General features: G+C 33.4%; 2 protein-coding genes across 3 annotated transcripts; both read right to left on the reverse strand.

Moving 5' to 3' along the window:
- Positions 1 to 7,157: 7,157 nt before the first annotated feature.
- Positions 7,158 to 11,911, reverse strand: LOC135843732 (uncharacterized). 2 transcript variants are annotated; one of them, XM_065361706.1, is made up of 5 exons: positions 11,516 to 11,911; positions 8,288 to 8,497; positions 7,921 to 8,117; positions 7,620 to 7,774; positions 7,158 to 7,473 (listed from the first exon to the last, which is right to left on the reverse strand). In XM_065361706.1, exons 1-5 carry the CDS (start codon positions 11,625 to 11,627, stop codon positions 7,311 to 7,313), a joined length of 837 nt encoding a protein of 278 aa, XP_065217778.1. In that variant the 5' UTR covers positions 11,628 to 11,911; the 3' UTR covers positions 7,158 to 7,310. The 2 variants fall into 2 exon arrangements, with proteins under 2 accessions (XP_065217778.1, XP_065217777.1); XM_065361705.1 differs by having other exon boundaries at positions 11,510 to 11,907.
- Positions 11,912 to 17,451: 5,540 nt separating this feature from the next.
- Positions 17,452 to 19,343, reverse strand: LOC135844478 (uncharacterized). Its single transcript, XM_065362693.1, has 3 exons — positions 19,039 to 19,343; positions 17,940 to 18,183; positions 17,452 to 17,853 (listed from the first exon to the last, which is right to left on the reverse strand). The coding sequence occupies exons 1-3, from the start codon at positions 19,152 to 19,154 to the stop codon at positions 17,704 to 17,706; spliced, it is 510 nt and encodes a 169-aa protein (XP_065218765.1). The 5' UTR covers positions 19,155 to 19,343; the 3' UTR covers positions 17,452 to 17,703.
- Positions 19,344 to 20,837: the final 1,494 nt, after the last annotated feature.

Below are 20,837 nucleotides of genomic sequence, written 5' to 3' on the forward strand. Positions count from 1 at the left end.
AATCCAAAAAATCAAAAGATAACCGTTTGTGAGAAAATTTTTGAAATTTGTGCAAACCGTTGTATTTCTTCAAGAACTAAACCCCGGAGCGCAAATTCGACTATTTTCAGCCGTTTTGGAGCGAGAGTGACACCTCAAAAAACCACTCTTGAAGTGTCACTCTCAAAATCGGCTCAAATGTGGATAAACTCGTTAAACAGGTCGAGTGCAATATACAACTCGATTTTTAGCTGCCCAACTTCATACTCACGTCTTCTGGGGCAAATTCAAAATTCTGGAGAAATTGAAAATCGCGCTGGAGGCTCCAGAATGGTTGGAAATGGTGAAATTTGGACCTTGGGTAGTTAATATTAGTTTTGGGACTTATTTTGACCATTTTTACTGAACAGTCAATTTTGAATTTTCATAAATTCAACAAAAATCGAAAAATGAACTTGGGAAGCTGAAAATTTGGTTTTGGGGGTTTTAGACTAAGCTCTTTCCAAAAATCGCGGTTGTGTTCAAATCGGAGTGTAACACCTCAAAAGGTTCCCTTGTCAGCTCTACTGACAGGATATTTTAGATCTACAAGTTCGAAGTTTATTAGGCACCTAATTTAAATTTTTTCATGGGAATGGGATACTTGATTGTTGATTCGTCTATAAATTTAAGTTTTACTTACTGTAAAAAAACTAATGTGAAAAATTGAAAAAAAAAAATTAATAAAAATTAGTTTTGAGGTGGAAAACAGAGACAAATTTTCTCGGTACTTCTAATAATCAAAACTAGATAACCCGTTTTTCGCGCATACTGCGCTCCTCTTCTAGACGTGAATTGTTCATTTTGAAAATTTTGAAAGTATCTTTTTTCGCCTATAATTCCCAAAAAGTCTTGCTTTTTGCTAACATTGTTATTGTTGCTTTTTGCCGGAAATTGTGAAAGTTTATGGCTGTTTTAATAATTGACAGAAAAAAAAATTGTTTCAAAGCAAAAATTCCAATAATTGTTACTTTTTCATCAAAAATAACCCAAAGCGTAAATTGTTCTCTAAAATATCCTGAAAAGCATCACTCTGTCATCGCTTTATCATTCATTAAAATAATGTCCTACTTTTCTACAAAAATTGAAAAAAAGTATCAGCTTTCTTATAACAATTGCCTGAAAAGTCATGGTTTCATTTAAAGTTGGCAAAAATGTCAAGTTTTAGGCAAAATTGCGAATTAGGCTACCTAAAATTCCAAAAATACTTGTTTTTTTCCTACAGTTGAAATGAAACTAACACATCGGATTGGATCCAATACCACATAACTGAAAATTTCAAAGTTTCACTTAACTTTGACCTGGAACTTTTTAAAGCTTTCTTCAAAACTGCGAATGTGTCAAAATGTATTTTATGGCAAGCTTTTTCTAAGCAGACTATGAGTACTCTAAATATTGGTTCGGTACTGGAGAATACTTCAATAAAATACTTACTTGACACAATTTTAGAAATATTCCAAGATTTCCGAGTCAAAAATGCAATTAGGAATTTCCTTAAAACGTGATTCTAATTTTGTCAAGGACTCACAAAAAAAATTCAACCCCTCAGTTGAAAAATCTAAACTCCTACATATAGCAGTAGAGATTTTCCCAAATAATCTGAAACTTACTTAAGTTGATGAAAAAGTGAGATGCTAGATATAACCACTCCAGAACTCAAAAAAATGAAACCATGGTTCCAGGATTAATTTTGATACCCAATGTGCTAAAAACAGCACTTTTTCATGTGTACATCAACACCGTTGTTTTTCTGTTTTGAGCTATTTAAAAACTTTTTAAAGCTCCCTTCAGAAACTTTTCAACTTTTGATAAAAACCATCACAACTAAAGTTTAAAAGGTATTTTCAAATTAAAATATTATTGAGTAGTAGAGAATACTGATTGTATGAAGCTTTTTCATGTTTTTTAAGCTTTAGGATTTCATTTAAGCTTTCTTCAAAACTGCGAATGTGTCAAAATGTATTTAATGGCAAGCTTTTTCCAAGTAGACTATGAGTACTCTAAATTGGTTCGGTACTGGAGAATACTACTTTTTTATGTCATATCTGAAGCTTTCTAAAAAAATTTCAGCTTTAAGCTTCCTTCAGAATTTTGCGAATATGGTCAAAAAGTATTTTTTGGGGAGCTCTTTTTAGGGAGACTATACATACTTGAAATATTCATTGGACACTGGAGAATTTTAATTGTTCTTATGAAGTATGACGCTTTTTGAACTTTTTAAAGCTTTAAGCTCCTCCATGACTCACCCCACAACCTCACCAAAAAAATAACTCCAGATTCAAACTGTACGACCTCGAAAACATATCAATCGACATATCACACAATAATATAAGAAACATTTGACATTTGAGTGAACTTTAAGCTTTTTTCAAAACTTTACGAATATGGTTAAAAAGTATTTTTGGCAAGCACATTCTAGGTAGGCCATACATACATTAAAATAGTTATTGGGTACTGAAAAATTCTAATTGTTTATGTCATGTATAACGTTTTTTGAACTTTTTCGAGCTTTGAACTTTTTCAAGCTTTGAACTTTTTCCAAAATTCTACAAATATGGTCAAAAAACATTTTTTGGCAAGCTCTTTCTAGGTACACTATACGTACTTGCGCGTATACATCGACACAGTCATTTATACTGCCTTGAACTTTTTGAGCTTTTTGAAGCTTTTCAAAGCTTTAATCAGAACTTTCCAAAGTTTTGATACCACAACCCCACCAAAAAACTGACTCCAGATTCGAACTCTACGACCTCGAAAACATATCAATCGACATATTACACAATATAATATAAGGAAAATTTGACATTTGAGCTTTTTTGAGCTTTAAGCTTTTTTCAAAACTTTACGAATATGGCCAAAAAGTAGTTTTTGGCAAGCACTTTCTGGGTAGACCTCTTACGTAATTTAAAATGTTTATGGGGTATTGAAGAATTCTAATTGTTTACGTCATGTACAAAGCTTTTTCAACTTTTTCGAGCTTTAAGCTTTTTATATAACTTCACAAATATGGTCAAAAAGTATTTTTTGGCAAGCTCTTTCTAGGTGGACCATATGTACTTTCGCGTATACATCGTCACGCTTGTTTATACTGTATCATTTTTGAGCTTTTTGAATCTTTTGAAAGTTTTTTTCAAATTTTTTTGAACTTTTGACCAAAACCTGCACATCTACGGGTCAAAAGCTTTTTTTTGAGACATCGTCGAACAAAATTGGTTCGGCGGTTCTTCCAAACGAACGATCACAAAAAAAAACACCTTGCTATTAATATATAGATATTGAGCTTTTTTTGAGTTTTAAAGCACAAATTTTTTGTGAACTTTTTTCTTCAACATTTGACTTTTTTAGATGCTCTTTCAAGGTATAATATACGTACTACTGTGAATACGTGACATATGCTACATATAGGCTAAAATCAATTATTGAGCTTTTTTGAGCTTTATGGCACAACTTTTTTGTAAACTTTTTTTTTGACATTGGACTTCTTTTGATGCTCTTTCAAAGTATAATATACATATTTCTCTATATATGTCAAATGCACTACGTATAGGCTAAAATCAATTATTGAGCTTTCTTGGGTTTTAAGGCACAACTTTTTTGTGGACTTTTTTCTTCAACATTTGACTTTTTTAGATGCTCTTTCAAGGTATAATATACGTACTACTGTGTATACGTCGAATGCGCTACGTATGGACAAAAATCAATTATTGAGCTTTTTTGAGCTTTACGGCGCAACTTTTTGAACTTTTGATTAAAACCTGCACATCTACGGGTTAAAAGCTTTTTTTTGAGACTTCGTCGATCAAAATTGGTTCAGCCGTTCCTGAGATCTCGCTGTCACATAGAATCAATTGTTGAGCTTTTCTGAGCTTATGACAAAAAATTTTTGTAAGCTTTTTCTTTGACATTCAACTTTTTTTATGCTCTTTCAAGGTATAATATATGTACTACTGTGTATACATCGAATGCGCTACGTATAGGCTAAAATCAATTACTGAGCTTTTTTGAGCTTTATGGCGCAACTTTTTTATGAACTTTTTTCTTCGACATTTGACTTCTTTTGATGCTCTTTCAAGGTATAATATACGTACTTCTCTGTATACCTCAAGTTGGCTACGTATAGACAAAAATCAATTATTGAGCTTTTTTGAGCTTTAAGGCACAACTTCTTTGTGAACTTTTTTCTTCAATATTTGACTTTTTTAGATGCTCTTTCAAGGTATAATATACGTACTACTGTGTATACGTCGAATGCGCTATGTATGGACAAAAATCAATTATTGAGCTTTTTTGAGCTTTATGGCACAACTTTTTGAACTTTTGATTAAAACCTGCACATCTACGGGTCAAAAGCTTTTTTTTGAGACTTCGTTGATCAAAATCGGTTCAGCCGTTCCTGAGATCTCGCTGTCACAAGAATCCGGTCATAATTTTAATATATAGATTGAGAATCAAAAATCGATCGATCGAATAAGAAATTGTTTTTTTGAAAAATTATCTATTGAAAAAAAAACGTAAAATGCGAGACATCCAAAGAAAAAAACTAATACGTACCTAATAATTTTGAAAATAATCGATGAAATTAATTTGAATTTTGATGGGAAACCCTATTTTTCAGATTAATAGAAATTGTTTTTTCATTTCGAATATATAATTGATCATATGGGATCGCAAATTGTCCATGAATTGAATTTTGATCGAAAAGTCTTATTTCTAGAGGTAAAAATTGATTCTGATTCTTACAATTAGGTACATTTGAATACTACAGATCGTAAATTAAGATTGAAAATTTAAAAAAAAAACGATTTCAAGGTTCAATAAATTTATTCACAAGATCGATTTTATTCTTGTGACTGGAAGTAGGTATGTATTTCGAAACTAAAATTTGATTATAATTTTTTATTTCGATCATGATCGGTCACATGGAATTTTTTTTTTTTTTTTTTTGTGTTTATAATTACAAGATTATTACACCCTACGTAAGATTATATTAAATTTGTCAGGTTGTGTTTTTTAACAAGAGTAATAAATTTTTCCATTTCGGAGGGACTGTCAGGGATGGAGAGAGAGAAGATCAAAACTGAATCAATTTTTTGAGTTTAGATCAATCGATTATTTGAAACTGAGACTGATTTTTCATTTCGAATATGATCCATCGTATGGGATCGAAAATCGCAAAGAAATTGATTTTTGAGGTTTGTCATTTGATCGATTTTTGATCATGATTGGAAAAGCCTTAATTTGGAGAAAAAAATTGTTTTTTTTTTCATGTAATTTCAATTAAAAAAATGATCGATCAGGTATACAGGATTTAAAATCGAAGATAAATAACGAGTTTTGAAATTCGATCAATCGATTTTCTATCATAATCGACTTTTGATCAAAAATTTATAGGTACTTGAATCTGAAACTGATTTAATTTCATTTCGAACATGATTAATCATCTTGACTGGAAAATCATCATTTTACATCGATCAGGATCGGCTTTTGATGTAGAAGTCTATACCTACTTTTGAGACGAAAATTGATTTCACATTTCGAACACGATCGATCTGATGGGGTCTAAAATCCCGGTGAAATCGATTTCCATGGTTCCTCAATAAATCGATTTTTTCTTATGATGGATTGTTAATTGGGAAATCTTGGTTTGAAGGCAAAAATTAATATTTTATTTCTTCTGTGATCGATCAAATGGGATCGAAAATCACCGATAAATCAAATTTTGAAGTTCGATCAATAATTTTCGATCTTGATTGATTTTTTGGGGGGAGGGGGGGGGTTGGCGGAAATCTCGCTTCGTAGGTCGAAATTGATTTCCTATTCCGATTATAATCCATCACATAATACAAAATATATGAAATAAATCGATTTTTGAGATCAGATTATAATCGGTTTTTGATCTGAAAATCTTACCCTGTTGGCTGAAATTTATTTTTCATTTCGAATATGATCGCGGTTATTTAAAATAAAAAATCGTAAATATTCGACTTCAAGGTTGCGATCCATCGATTTTCGCTCATGATCGATTTTTGATCGGAAAATATTGCTTTAAAGACTAAAATTGATTCATCATTTCAAGCATGATCGCTCATACACAGGATTTAAAATCGGAAATGAAGAGATTTTTGAGGTTTTCATCAATCGACTTCCTAACATGATCGATTTGTGATCGATAAATATTGCTTTGGAGACAAATTCGAACAATGCGCTAAAGTTCACGTGAAAATTCCTATTTATAGGCCAATGATAATATTAGGTACATATGTACAAAATGGCAGATCACACAATATTTGAATTTCATCATCAAAAGAGAGTTATGGTTGAAATGAGATGGAGGGGGGGGGGGGGAGAAAAAAATATGTAGAACTCCAAGACATTTTATCAACTTTTTTATGCTTCCTGAAAATAAAATATCATGAATTTGTTTAATATTTACCTAATTTAAATTCAAATTCAAAACCTTTCATTGGCTCTGAATGAAATTTGCGAGTTTTTTTATCTCAAGTTCAATGTTAAAATTGACAATGAGCTTGAAAGATATTTTTTTCAGGGTTGATTTCAATGTTTTATTTATTATATTTAGACCAAGATAATAATTATTCAACTTTCTTACAGTTTTAGGACCCCAAATTATGAAAAACACTGAAGAAATTTCAAAAATTCTAAATCCTGGTCTCAAAATTGGAAGAAGAGATATGTAGATTTGAAATTTCAGAAGTTTTCTACTTAATCAAGCAAAAATACTCGAATTTCTTCAGCAGATTAAGTAGGTATAAATTTAACGGTAATAAAGGAAATAATACTTCACAAAAAAATCACAATCGATACACTTGGGATAAAATTATAACGCTTGGTAACTCGTTAGGTAATCATCCAGGTCAATAAACCTAGCCTTTTACATACACTGGTGTAATTTGGGTTGCTGTGTTACCGAATAAAAGGTAATGAACTGAATTCACAATCAAAACACGCAACAATGCTTTTTCAACAAAACCGTATAGCGTAGCCAGACTTTTTTTTATTGAGATGGGCACAGGAAAAAAAAACCTTAACACATATCCAACATTTTCGAATTTCAGTCATTAAATTATAGGATAGGTACTCTTATGATGAAAAGAAAAAAAAAAAAAAATCCTAAAAAATTTTATCAAATGAAAATTTTATTCGGGTAAAAATACCACAAAAGGTCACCTTTTGATTCAACATCAGTATACTCTGGTAAGTAAGTAGGTACATATTTGAACAAGCGAAATACAATGTATGAATACGTGTGACAATGAGTACATTCACATTGTTTATAATTTATTTCGACTGGGCATATTATCTTGTAGACGGGGGTACCTCTTGTAATCCACATTAGACACGATATAAATTACGAAGATAACGAATAGAGTGAACAGAACGCCAGACAGATTGAGCAGTATAGCTTCGAATGATTGGTCCTTGTATGTCTTCTCACTGAGAGGTAAAAAAAGAAAAACAAAAAATATGAGAATCGATAAGTAAAATAATTATTGCCTATCTCTTTGACTGAGAGCTGCTTCACAGTATACCTACCTATCAATTAAAATAAATAGGTAAATTATAAAGAGATAAGAACCTACAGTTTGAACATAGCTTTCTCATTGATCCCAGACACCACTGCTACGACAGCCAATACAAGTAGAATTTGACCAATGAATCTGTGATAAGGCATCAATAAGGCGCGATTTTTGTTCGCAATGCCCGGATACAGAAACGAATACAATCCAGCAATCGTCTAAAAACCAAAATACCATCGTCAGAAGGAATACTGTATAGATGAATAATCGAACATAATTCCAACTTAAGATCAAAAGAGCAAAGGTTTCTTCTCATATAAGTAGAAAAGGATAAGGGTAGAAAAATGCAAATGATGCCTCTTACTTGAGCAATATACACAATCACTGTTAAAATTCCAATCCAACTATGCAACGTGTAATAAGAAAAGAAACCTCCCTTAGAAGGGAAAGCTGCCCATATTCCAAGCATCGCCAATATACAGCTGACAGATTGACCGATTGCGTGAATCAATTTAAGGGTGTCTTTGGGCTGATTACGAAGTATGCGAAATGTAAGAAGACCTGAGAATAATGAAAACATTACCAACGAGCTAAAATATTGCCTAAAAATATCTACTCAGGTAAATGATACCGGCTGGTATCTATGTTTTAAATTAAATAGGTTTGTACAGAATAGGTCAGGTCGAGTAAGATGCTTCAGCTATGTTCATTGTTCAAAATGGATTACTTACTGTTTCCATTCAAGTATATGAAACTTATACATAATAATACTATGTGCCAATTGACGCTTCTCGATGTGGGGAACTTTAGACCTCCAGCATAATGGAATATCCAATATATGATCATGAACAATGGTAACAAGCCAAGTACTTGGATCAAGCCAACCAATGGCATGAATCCTTTCAGGTTTTCTTTCACGCTGGGGTCATTATTGTCTTGAGCTGAAATTTAGATAGGTAATGTCAATAAAAATCATTAAAATAGCCAACCTTGATCTGATAATGAGCAATGAAAAAAAATGAATAACAATAAGTAGATAATTCTATTTCTAATTCATAATTCAGTAAGGTATTCTGAGATTATTAAAAATAATTAAAAATTGAGAAAAAATTGATAGAATGAAAAAATTGATTCAAAAATAGTTGAAAATGACGAAAGTAATTAGAAGAATATAAAAACAGACATTACCTTACATATTTGTACAAATTTGAAGAAAAAAAATCATTGAAAAATCACAGTAAAACAATTTCTTTGAAAATAAAAATTGCCACCCAAGATTTTTATTCCAGATCACTGTGAAAGAAAAGTATTTCAAATCGCAAAAAAATCATTTAATGAAGTCCAATCAATTAGCTGCCAACAAATAGAATTCAACACTAAAAACTCATTTCAATCCAAAATTAGCCAAAAAAAATCACAGAGAAAAAATTCATTTGAAATCGCCAAAAAAAAATTATAGGTAAATCGACTTGAAAAAATAAAATTCAAAATCCTCTTTGGAAAATATATTTCAAAAATAAAATAAAATAAAAAAGCCACTGAAAATTACCACAAAAAAATAATGCGAAATATAAGAAAATTTCAAACCAAGTATTTGAAATTGTCATGAGAAAATTCAACAAAATATTCATCATATTTGTTACAAAAAATCATTTTGAAATCACCCCCCCCCGCGCCTCTTCTTCCCAAATGGTTACATTCTATCCTAATAGGTAAACTCATTTAAAATCAAACACAAAAACATTTTTTTCAACCAAAAAAATTTGAAATCACAAAATAACATTTTAAAATAAAAATCACCACTATAAACTCAAATCAAATTATGTACTTCAAAAAAATGTCGTAGAAATAACCGTGAAAAAATGCACTAAAAATAGTCTCGAGAAAATTCATTCAGAATCACTACCTACACAAAAAAGTTTACCTATTTGAAATTACAAAAAAAATTGGAATCAACACAAAACAATTATCACGAAAAAATTATAAAATTGAAAAGAAAGATCAATTAATCAACAAAAAAAATAGTTCCAAACCTCACAACCCCCTCCTAATCAATTTTTCCTAGTGAATTAGGTATAGGTACTCAATCAAATACATAGGTACAAGGTTGTAAAATATGTGCCTCCTGAAATTCGAAGATCTTATCTCAAGTTACCCTTGTTACCCTTTCCATTATTCAATTCGTTTACTTTGCTGCCTCTTCAAATTTATCATATTCCTGGTAAATTCCTGGTTTGATTCATTTGCAAAAGAGGTAAGTAACCTTACCCACTTACTCATAAAAAGGCAATCAATCATTCAAGAACACTGAATCGCTTGGAAATCAAATCAGATTCCCGAATGAAGCATTCGTTAGCAAATGATTTGCTCAGAAACTGTGGATCTTTCGAGAACGACTGAATCACTTCAAAATCAAATCATATAATATACCCAACAACTAACAAGACAAATGAACCATTTTTGAATCAATCAATAGAAATGGTGAGTGGTTCGTTCACGAACAAGTTTGCACAGCCAATCAACAAAAATTGTGAATAATTTTGATTTGAATAGGTACCTACCTATTATATAGTTGCTCAAACGAGAAAAATCGTTCACGAACGAACGAATCACTGAGAAATAAAATTTTGTATAGATGACCATGACGAAATTCAATAATTTTTATCCTTCATTAAAAATTTGACTCAATTCGTTCGCGAACGATTCGTTCGGAATTTACGAATCGTTCAAGAACGACGGAATCACTACTAAATTAAATCCAGTGAAAGAGGAAGTGGCGAAGTTTGACTTTTTCAAAACCACTAATGGAAATTGAAGATGATTCGTTCGCGAACGATTCAATCAGAGGTGAGAAAACCAATCGCGAGGGAACAAATCATCAAAAAATCAAACCAAATGAGAGATTAGGACCATAAAACTTGGCATTGCATATCGATCAACAGAAATTGGAATTGATTCGTTCGCGGACGATTCGTTCAGAATCGACAGATCGTTCAAGAACGACACAGATCGTTCAAGAACGACACAGATCGTTCAAGAACGACAAAGATACCTATGTACTTCTAAATAAAATCTAGTGAAAGAGTAGGTGGAAAAGTTTGACTTTTTCAAATGTATCAATAATGAAAATTGAAGATGATTCGTTCGCGAACGATTCAATCAGAGGTGAAAAAATCGATCACGAATGAACAAATCATCAATACATCAAACCAAATGAAAGATCAGGACCATAAAACTTGACATTTCAAGTCTATCAACAAAAATTAAATTGGAGCTGATTCGTTCGCGAACGATTTGTTCAAAAGCAATGAATCAATTGAGAACAACTAAACCAGTTGGAAACCAAATCGGATAAATATGCGACAAGACTGAACGAAACATTTTTCAATCTTTCAAAAAAAAAAATTAATTATTAATCTGCGAACGGTTTGCGCAATTTAGAAAAATCGTTCGCGAACGAATGAATCACTGAAAAAATTGAAATATGTAGTTACTTCCTCTGCCTACGTTTGATATTACGAAAACGAAATTTGTCAGTTATAATCCTATTGTCGAAAACACAATTCAATTCGTTCGCGAACGATTTGTTCAGAATCGAGACAAATCGTTCAAGATGAACGAATGAATCACTAGTTGTTCAAATTCAGAGAAAGATAACCAGGAAATTTCATCGGAATTACAGATGATTCATTCGTGAATGATTTTCCCTGCGATGAAAAAAAAGATCCGCAAATGAATGAGTCACTGATTCATTATCATTACATTAGGTTAATGAAGAAACTCGACTTCATTTACGAATAGCGCCAGGAAATTTTAAAATGTGAGGGGGAAAGGATAGACCGACTTAAAAAGACAACTTTACCAATCACCATCTTTCAAATTTTCTCATCACCGTGAACTGAAATTACGTAAACTAGGTAATTGTAAAAGACTAATTTTAATTCTAAACTCACCCCCACCGTAAGAAATCGCTCGATGACTGGAACTAGTAGCAGTGGTCGCACTACTCGTATAAGTAGCAGTTGCAGCTGATCTAAGCTCCACAGTAACCATTCGATTCGACTGAGCCATTATCTTCAATTATTAACAATATTCAATCACCATTCACAAAAAATACCTAAGTATTTCAAAAGAGGAAAAACTCGCGCAAAACACACTCACCGGACACTGGTCAATCGAATCACAAAGCACGCGAAAACAGTAGGTACCTACCTAGTGTACCTACGTAACACTACAAGAACGGCGTAAGTAAGTATAAAAAGAAGTTGTCTAAACATTTATTGCATATAAATTACCAGAAATTATAATGAGTTATCGTTTAACGAGGAAATGTGCACTCGACTGCTGTTATCGGTTATCAAAATACGTGATTATTTTCAACGTTTCAAACACTCCAAATTCGCATATAGATATAATACCGTAGAACTAAACTAACGATGAGTAATAATGATTACAATGGATCTGCCTCGCTTCGCATACTTTTCGGTAGATAAAAACTATCCATCTATTTAAACTGAACAAAGTTTGAAAAATTTGGAAAAATGAATAAAAGTGGAACTCGCACAATCAGTGCTCTATTCATTCATATTTCTCTTGGCTTCTCGATTGGTACAGTGAGTATAGGTAAGAAGTACCTACTTGGAATAATGTCTTGAACTTGAACTCCTCGTGCACCGTACAAGAAGAAAAAAACACTATCGTGCTCGAGTTAATCTAATTACCCAATAACTACATTACGTGACAAATGACACGAATTGACACTCGTCGCTAATAATTCCATTGGGAACGATTAAAAACAAGCTTGAAAGTCTCTCGAATGTTTATTTAGAATGTTAAATGCTCCGAGTGAGATGGAGTGTTTGTGACATTCGCCTTTTATGTAGGTGTACCTGGGTAATTCCACCAATTTTACACGTTTTTCAAGTAAGTACATACAGGGTGGCCAGAAATATCGAGTACCCCTAAAAAAGTTTTCTAACTAAATACTTCGGTTGGTCACAGTGAATGATAATAATGATAACACATGATTGGTTGTTGGACTGGAGAGATAACATTCCACCAATCATATGCATCTATTTCACTCTGGCCACCCTGTATAAGTAGGTAGGTATCCATAAGAAAAAAATGAATGCACTTTGAGAATTTTTTGGGTGGAACCGTTGGAATATCTATACACTTCACGTACACTACGTATTTTGCTCAATTCATACCTCTTAGGAGAGGGTGACGAGTCATTTAAAATTTTCTAACCGCGGTGGTGTAATTTTCCACTGCCGTGAACCACCACCATGGTGGAATTACACACGCTTTGGTCAGCAACAACAGCATATTTCAACCTTGGTGAGCCTTGAAAATTGAAGAGGTACCTCTACCTACTACCTAGGTAATAAAACATTTTCAAAATAAATAATAAAATACCTCCGAATCACCTACGTACCTATTTTAAAAATTCATCGGAGATAAGAGTGGAACAATGACGAAAACGACTTCTGAATATTTATGGACGTGAAGAGGGGGCATAAGAGGTGCGGCGATCCCCCTGAGTCTACGAGAAGAACCCTGCTCTGTCGCTTGAAATGTTAAAAAATTAATGAAAATCAACAAAATTCATTTAAAAATAAGCGATTTGAAAATTGCCAATCCACGCCCCCTCTCCTAGTAGAAGATCGAAAATGGTAATGGATTTCGACAGCAATATTTTTTAGCTCCAGAGCTAGCCTTTTCAACTGCTGAATAGAACCCTTAAAATGGTTTTGTATCTTTTACCTATAATATCTTTCAGAACTGAGCCACTTTTTTCTAAACAAGTTGGTTAGGGACTAGAGCGAAAAACCCACGATTTTTTCGAAAACGCGCCCTCTTCGAGGACCCATATTTTTCATCCTGTGGCACTACCTCCTCCCCCGGACATATTATACGGGGGTTGTTCACGAATTCGTGCACGAAACGCTCTATCTCGGAAACTATTATACTTACGGCGATGATTTTTGCTCGAGGAGGTTCTCCAATGTCTTACGTATCTTTTAGTGTATATTTCAATACTGTACCTTGCTGCACATGGTTTTTATAGCGTTCCGCGATGAGCTCTGAAAGTAGTTCGGCTCGGTTTTGGAACAATTCAAACAACGTAGCATCATGCAATGAGCACTCCACTGCAAGACTACTACGTACTATTACGTCGCGTATGTACTCAATTTATAGTAAAAAGCCTCAGGAACACAATGGTGTGCTTAGTTTTTCTGTAGGACACAGGGAAAACACTTTTAGAGGAATTTGAATGGGCGAAGGAAATTTTTCACTTCATGCTGGATGGACTGGTGCACTTCTCGCTCCAGTGGCAAGACTAATTCTTGTATCGAGCCGCGTGCATGCTTATTTTGTAGTCTGAAGTCTCAGAAACACGATGGTGTACTTATTTTTTTTGTACAGCATGTTGTAAAAATGTTGGACAGATGCAAAGTGACTGAGGCGTTTTTTCAGTGAAAATTCAGCCTCATGAAGCTGCACCACGATCACTTTTAGTTCATTAAGAAAATTTTAACGCGTCAAACAAAAGAATTGAATACACCACTGTGTTCCTGGGACTTCAGGCTACAAAATGAGCGCTTTTTTTCAAAAAAGTGATCCCAATTAGCAATTTAAGTACCATATTGTAAGAAAAACTTCTTCCAAATGGTTTTCACAAAGAAAAAAATATACGTCACGTACTTACCAGGGAGGGGCGGGGGCACCTTTATCAGTTACGCTGAAAATGCCGCCACTGTTAGCTCTACTTAATTCGACAGGTGTTGGCATGTCAAGGATTTCAATCATCAAAGACACGATTATAAACGTAAACCACTTAGCCATTGCAGAATCTACGAGATGCTTTGTCCGTAACTGTATAATGACCTGATCTCTATAAAAATAATTCGAAAACACTAAAAAACGTAAAAATCACGCTACAACAGAGCATTTGCTAGCAACTGTGAACTCCAATAAAGAGGACTAAATCACACGCGAAGAGAAATAACACAACGGATTATAGCAAGCTTTCCTGTTCAATGTGTTGGTATTTACTAAATCATATCGTTACCTTAATGCCAAATCCGAGTATGTCCAAAATTTTCGATTTTTTGATTTTGGTATCACTGGAAAGCTGATGCTCAGCCGAATCTAGTGAAATAAATAATAACCCTTATAATTATTATGAAAATGTAAAAAAATTGAATTTAAATAAATTTTAAACATCGAGTATGTCCATTTAGAAGCTAAAAGCGAGTATGTCCATTGAGTATGTCCATTAAAAATAAAACCATCAATGATTGAGCGTTCCAGCTTGTGATTTCAACTATTTGTGAGGTTTCACAGATCAGGGTAAATAAATTACTAATCCGCATTACAAAATATTCTAAACAGAACTCAATGAACTCATTGTGACTGCATGATAACAGTGATAACACATTTGACCATCTTCCGCAACTTTGATCTTCGAGAGCTTTCAAACGGTTGAAGGTACAGCTTTCGATAAACAACCATTTTAAAGAGGATAAAATTACGAACATTTTGATACATTAAAATACGTATGTGTCCACTTAAAACGTTCAGTAATTTCAGTTTGAAGTTCAATACTTGCAGCTTGCAGCTCTTTTTCGCAACTTCAAACTTCGAAAACTTTTGAACGGTTGCATGTAGAGCTTTCGGTAACAGCTCATTTTCAAGAGGATGAAAATCCGAACATTTTGCTGTATTAAAATACCTATGTGTCTACTGAAAATTTCGAGTATTTTTAGTTTAAAGATGACGTACGTAGTATGCAAAAATCAGTAAAATAGAAGTACTCATAAAATCGTTATTTTTACACGAAATGATAAAAATTCAACACCAATCGAATAGGAATTTCATTGTCTTTAATTTAAGACTGCATAACAGTTCACCCAAACCCAATTTGATTTTTTACATGAAAAATTATACGCAAACTTACGTTCTGTTACTGTTTACTTTACAACGGAGGAAGGAAAGTTGCGTATGTCCACAGTTGTGTTGTTCTAGCACTCTAGTATTTGTAGGAGACAGGTTACCAAACACTATTTGGATTAATGGTTAACTAAATTATCATCAACTTAATTTAAAACCTAAACAGATACCGGAAATTCATAAGAAATTTGGGACATACTCGGATTTCAATTCTTAACAACATGTGGCATATAGAATCAAAACCTGAGTATGTCCATCACCGCTTGAAAAACATTTAATTACACGTACTAAATTGAGAAATTTTACAAATATAGCTCAGACAATCTCTTCATAAGAGATTGAGCTATCATACTTCAAAATTTTACTACTCCATATCCCCTCCATTTGTTTTTATCATCTTTCAAACTTTCAATTTCCTCTCCTGAAAAATTCACGTTCTTGGACATACTCGGATTTGGCATTAAGGTAACGATATGGTTTGATTTTATTTTCAAAAAAAAAAAAAAAATGAAAAACTAGACACAGGAAATGCCATTCTGATGGATAATGCAATTTTTGTGATAATTTTATCTTGTGCAGAACGAGACCAAAAATAAATGTTTACCTATCAGTATTGTTAGAGGGTAAAATGACTTAAAGCGTTGATAGGTAACTGTACCTACGATACTGTTGTGTTGTTTCCTAGAAATATTCCTTAGAGTATTTCTACTAAATACTCACCGGAATACCTCACATGCTCGGCTAGGGCGTGGATAGGAAAAGGTTGCTTTTACACTCTAAACATATGTTCACGCACACATAAATAATAACAAGTTATACACAAGTAAAATGTATTGTGTGCATTATTAACAACACGTTACATGTATTACATAATTACATCAAAGAATGTATTTACTGTACGTTAACATGACACTTTCTTAAACTAAAATACACCTAACAGTGTAGGTTTTGGGTAAGTGGTCTCCTTCAACGAGGAAACCTAACTTACATACACTAACACATATACAGGTACTTACCCAGAGTGGCGACGAGTAGATCATCACTCCTTCTCATCTATTAAATGATTACACTAAATACTAATTAAAACTAAAGCACTAAACATAACACTTAACACTCGAGAGTAAAAACTTATACTTAAATGACTGCATTAACCCATTAACCGTGAATAACATACCCGCGTGTACTCTCGTCGCTCGGCTCGTACGGCTAGCTGACGAGAATACAACGCAGTGTTGCCTTAGTGCAACGCAGTGTTACCATGTGGGCGAGCCCTATACATACCACGTACGGCATAGTAGTATATCACAGTATTTTAGTCGTTAGCAAAACATTTCCAATTCCTGTTGACAAAATTTCATGGCATGTTGCTAGCAGCATGCTATATTATAGGTATAGCGTAGAGCTCACTATGCTCCGATCAGGGACACTTTTTGAAATCATCTAAATAGCTATGACAAAAATGAGTAAAAAAATTCTGAAATAGTGATATGATGTATTTCGAGTGGATATTTGTCCAAATTATGTCCAAATAATACGAATTTTTACCCGGTGAATAATCTGAAAGGCGGGACAAGGAGTTCCCAAAACGACGCAATTAAAACTTCTTCCGTACCCAAAAATTATGTAGCACAGAAAAAGTTGTCAAATTGGTCCAAATTTTGAGGTAGTCGAAAAAGTAGGTATACCTACCTACCTACTTATTCGTATTATTATCTAGGTACAATTTTGAGGAAAAGCTAATTTAAATATTTTTCACGCGCGATTGTGATGAAAAATGATCCTGCATTTTTTCAAATTGGCAATCACAAAAAAATTATGTATTAAATAGGTATCTATTTATTTTCATAAAACTGTATGGATTAATAATTACACGACATAAAAAAGGTATGTATATTTATGTACATTAGGGTGGATCGCAAAAAATAATGAAAGATTTGGATCGAATTCTGTGAAAACTTTAATTCTAAGTTGAAAGTCACATAGAAAAAGTTTAAGCCTTGGAGGTGTGTCCCTATGAGGATAGATATTAGGGTTTAGATCCTCAAAGAGGAAACACTTTCGAAAAAAATCGCAGCTTTTTCGCTCCAGTTCCTTCCTCTACTCAAGCTATTTTGGATTGTGAGGGGTAACAGTTCTTGTACCTATCAAAAATAATTTCTATTTCTACAGGCAAATACTAATTTTATTTTCATTAATTAATCATAATTAATATATCAGTTCTCTTCAATTCGAATTTTTTTTCGGCGCTGCACGCCTCTGGAAGACCACATTTAGCGGATACTTCTACTGTATACACGCCGGACTTGAATCCATCAGCCGGATATGATACCGTCCAATTGGGCTGCATAAGTATAGGTAATAAGTAAAAAATTAATGGCATCTACTTGATTTCTACATATAGTATCTACCTATGTACATTCTACTAACCATGTTACTCCACTCTTGATGATGCGGGGGTTCGTAGTTATCTTTCCATTTATATGTGCAACTAGTTGTGAGAATGCCACCGCAGGATATCTCTCTCTTATCTATAGGGGCTTCTTCCCTTCTGTCGACCGGGATCGCGCGCGCGCTGTTGCGTTCTCTATCGCTCGACACTTCGGCAGTAAATGTAATGTTGCTTCCAGCATAAACAACTGCCCTATCATTGCTGAGCCGTACCTGGCACACGCTGGAATAGTTCAAAGCAAAGAAAGATGTGCATTCTATATATATAGGTACGCCGGATTTTATTTTTGACCTAATACACTGAATAAGAATGTATGTATTCTACTCTCAAGTGAAATCATTTTCGAAAGGAAAAAAAAAACGCTGTTTTTGCGACCATGTCTCGTATAATTTTGAATGGTAAAAAATGTTTACTCCTTGGTAAAACAATGCCTTATAGATTGTCAAGATCAAAATTGTTCTGCCTCCAAAAAAATGAAAAGAAATTCAATCGATATGATTTCCAGGTTTATATTCATCAGTTCATAATATCACCCTGCTCTCCCTTGGAGGATCATTTCGCTTGAATTTTCATAGTTCGCTGTTTTCGTCTTTTCCCCAATCTTCGTTGTTAAATTGAAAAAAAAAATGAACTTCCTGTCAAAAGTAGTACCTATTGGGAAACTAAATGCAGAAAATCGAGAAATCGATTATTTATGTGTGTACTCAAATTAATCATCAGGGTTTGGCTTTTTACGATACAGCATGTTTCTTGTGAGCATAGGGGGTAAGGAATTTTTCAACTACTAGTATCTCCAAGATTCATGAAATTTCCAGTGAAATGAACGCAAGAGCATAAGAACATATTACTTGGGCATTTTTAAGGGAATTTTTCGGGTTTTTAGGAAATATTTAATTTCAAATTTTTGAATGCATTTGTCCAATTTATTATTTTTTTTCACAAAATTTTCTAAAAAAAAAAAAAAAAAAAAAAAAATGGGTAAAAGTAACGTAGCGCTGTTGCGAAAATTGCTTTCAGAAAGTTTTCATAATATTTGTAAAATAAAAATTATAGAAAAAATACAGGTCATGTACTCACCATATAGCTTCTTGAAACCTACTCGTATTAGGCCTATACAACACAGACGCATCGTCTGTCGTGCCAAAGATATCAACCATTAAAGATACGATTACAAACATGAACCACTTCGCCATTGTAAAATCCACGAGATGCTTTATCCGCGAGTACGTGATCTCAATAAAATTTGCAATCCGAAAACATTCAGACTTGAAAATGCGTTATGCACAATAGAGCATTTGCAAGCAACTGTGAACTCCAATAAAGAGGACTACGTAAATCATAAACACAGGAAAAACGATCTAATCGTAACAAGAGATTATGGTAATAATCTTTACTGCTCCGTGTATTTGTACCAAACCTCGGATAAAGTTTGATTAAAACAAATTAAAAACTGTACACAGGAAATACCATCCTAGTGAATAATGCAATTTTTCTGATAATTTTACCTATCTCGCGACGAGCGAGTCTGAAAATAAGCGTTTATCGGAATTTAAGTACGTAGTGAAAAAATTCCAGTTCCTGTTGAAAGCAGCATAGTACGTATTTATCTATTATAAGTATAGCTCATCACGCCCCCCCATTGACAATTTCAACATGGAAAAAAGCTAGCAAAAAAGCTAGCACAGCGTGCCAGTATGCCTGGGACCCTTTTTTCCACGTTTTCTAGCACACTATGCTAGCACTCGCATGCTAGCAAAATACTAGCATGATTGTGCTAGCATAGTGTGCTAGCAAACGTGGAAAAAAGGGTGCCAGTCATGCTAGCACGCTGTGCTAGCTTTTGGCTAGCAATGTGCCAGTGAGTATTTGCTGGCATTACTCTAGCATTCACCTGCTAGCAAAATACTGGCATGCTTGTGCTAGCTTAATGTGCTAGCAAAGGTGGAAAAACGGGTGCCAGTCACGCTAGCATACTGCGCTAGAATATTTCCTAGCAATGTGCCAGGAAATACATGCTAGCGAAATACTGGCACCTATGCGTTAGCATAGTGTGCTAGCAAAAGTGGAGAAGGAGGTCCCAGATGTGCCCTACTGATTAGTATCAAAAATTGGTCATAGACCTGTTATGCTAGTATGGTGCTAGCAACACTCTAGCTTGAGATGCTAGAGTCAGCTGTGAGCACTGAACAATGCACTTCTTACTTTTAATCACATAAGAAACCATTTTAGCTTATATGCAAGTTGACTACATACTTCATCTAAGAGAAGTAAAGTATACCACAAGACAAGGTAATGCTAGCAAAGCGCTAGCATCACGCTAGTGTTAGGATGGGAAAAATGCAGGTAATGTGTGATACATAAAATAAAACCAATTTTCAATGTAGATGTATAGAGGAATCGACAAAAAATGAAAATTTTGGCAACATAAAAAAGTTCAAACATTTAAGTATACCCATGGAAAAAACTGTGTCAACAAAAAATTATTTTTACTATTTTTAATGATTTTTTGAAGAAAAAAAAAATTGAAAAATTGATCATTTCAAGAAGTTGCAGGTAATATGGGGTACTAGTAAAAATTACAAAAAAAAAGAAAAAATGTATTTTTTCAGTATTCACCCAACACATGTCACACACAATAAACAAGTTTTTTTTTTTTTTAAATGATTTCTTGATATTTTTTTTTTTTTAACACTATTGAAAATTCACCGAAAAGTTGCAGGTAATATGGGGTACTTGTAGAAATGAAATTAAAGAAAAAAACAAACCAGAAAAACAATTTTCATCCACCATTTTTACAAATGTCAGTCATTTGGACTTTATTCAGACTTTTTTGGTCTAGAAAAATGTCAAAAATCTACAAAATAAAAAAAAAAAAC

The sequence above is a fragment of the Planococcus citri genome, chromosome 4, assembly GCF_950023065.1.
Source record: "Planococcus citri chromosome 4, ihPlaCitr1.1, whole genome shotgun sequence".
Lineage (NCBI taxonomy): Eukaryota > Metazoa > Arthropoda > Insecta > Hemiptera > Pseudococcidae > Planococcus > Planococcus citri.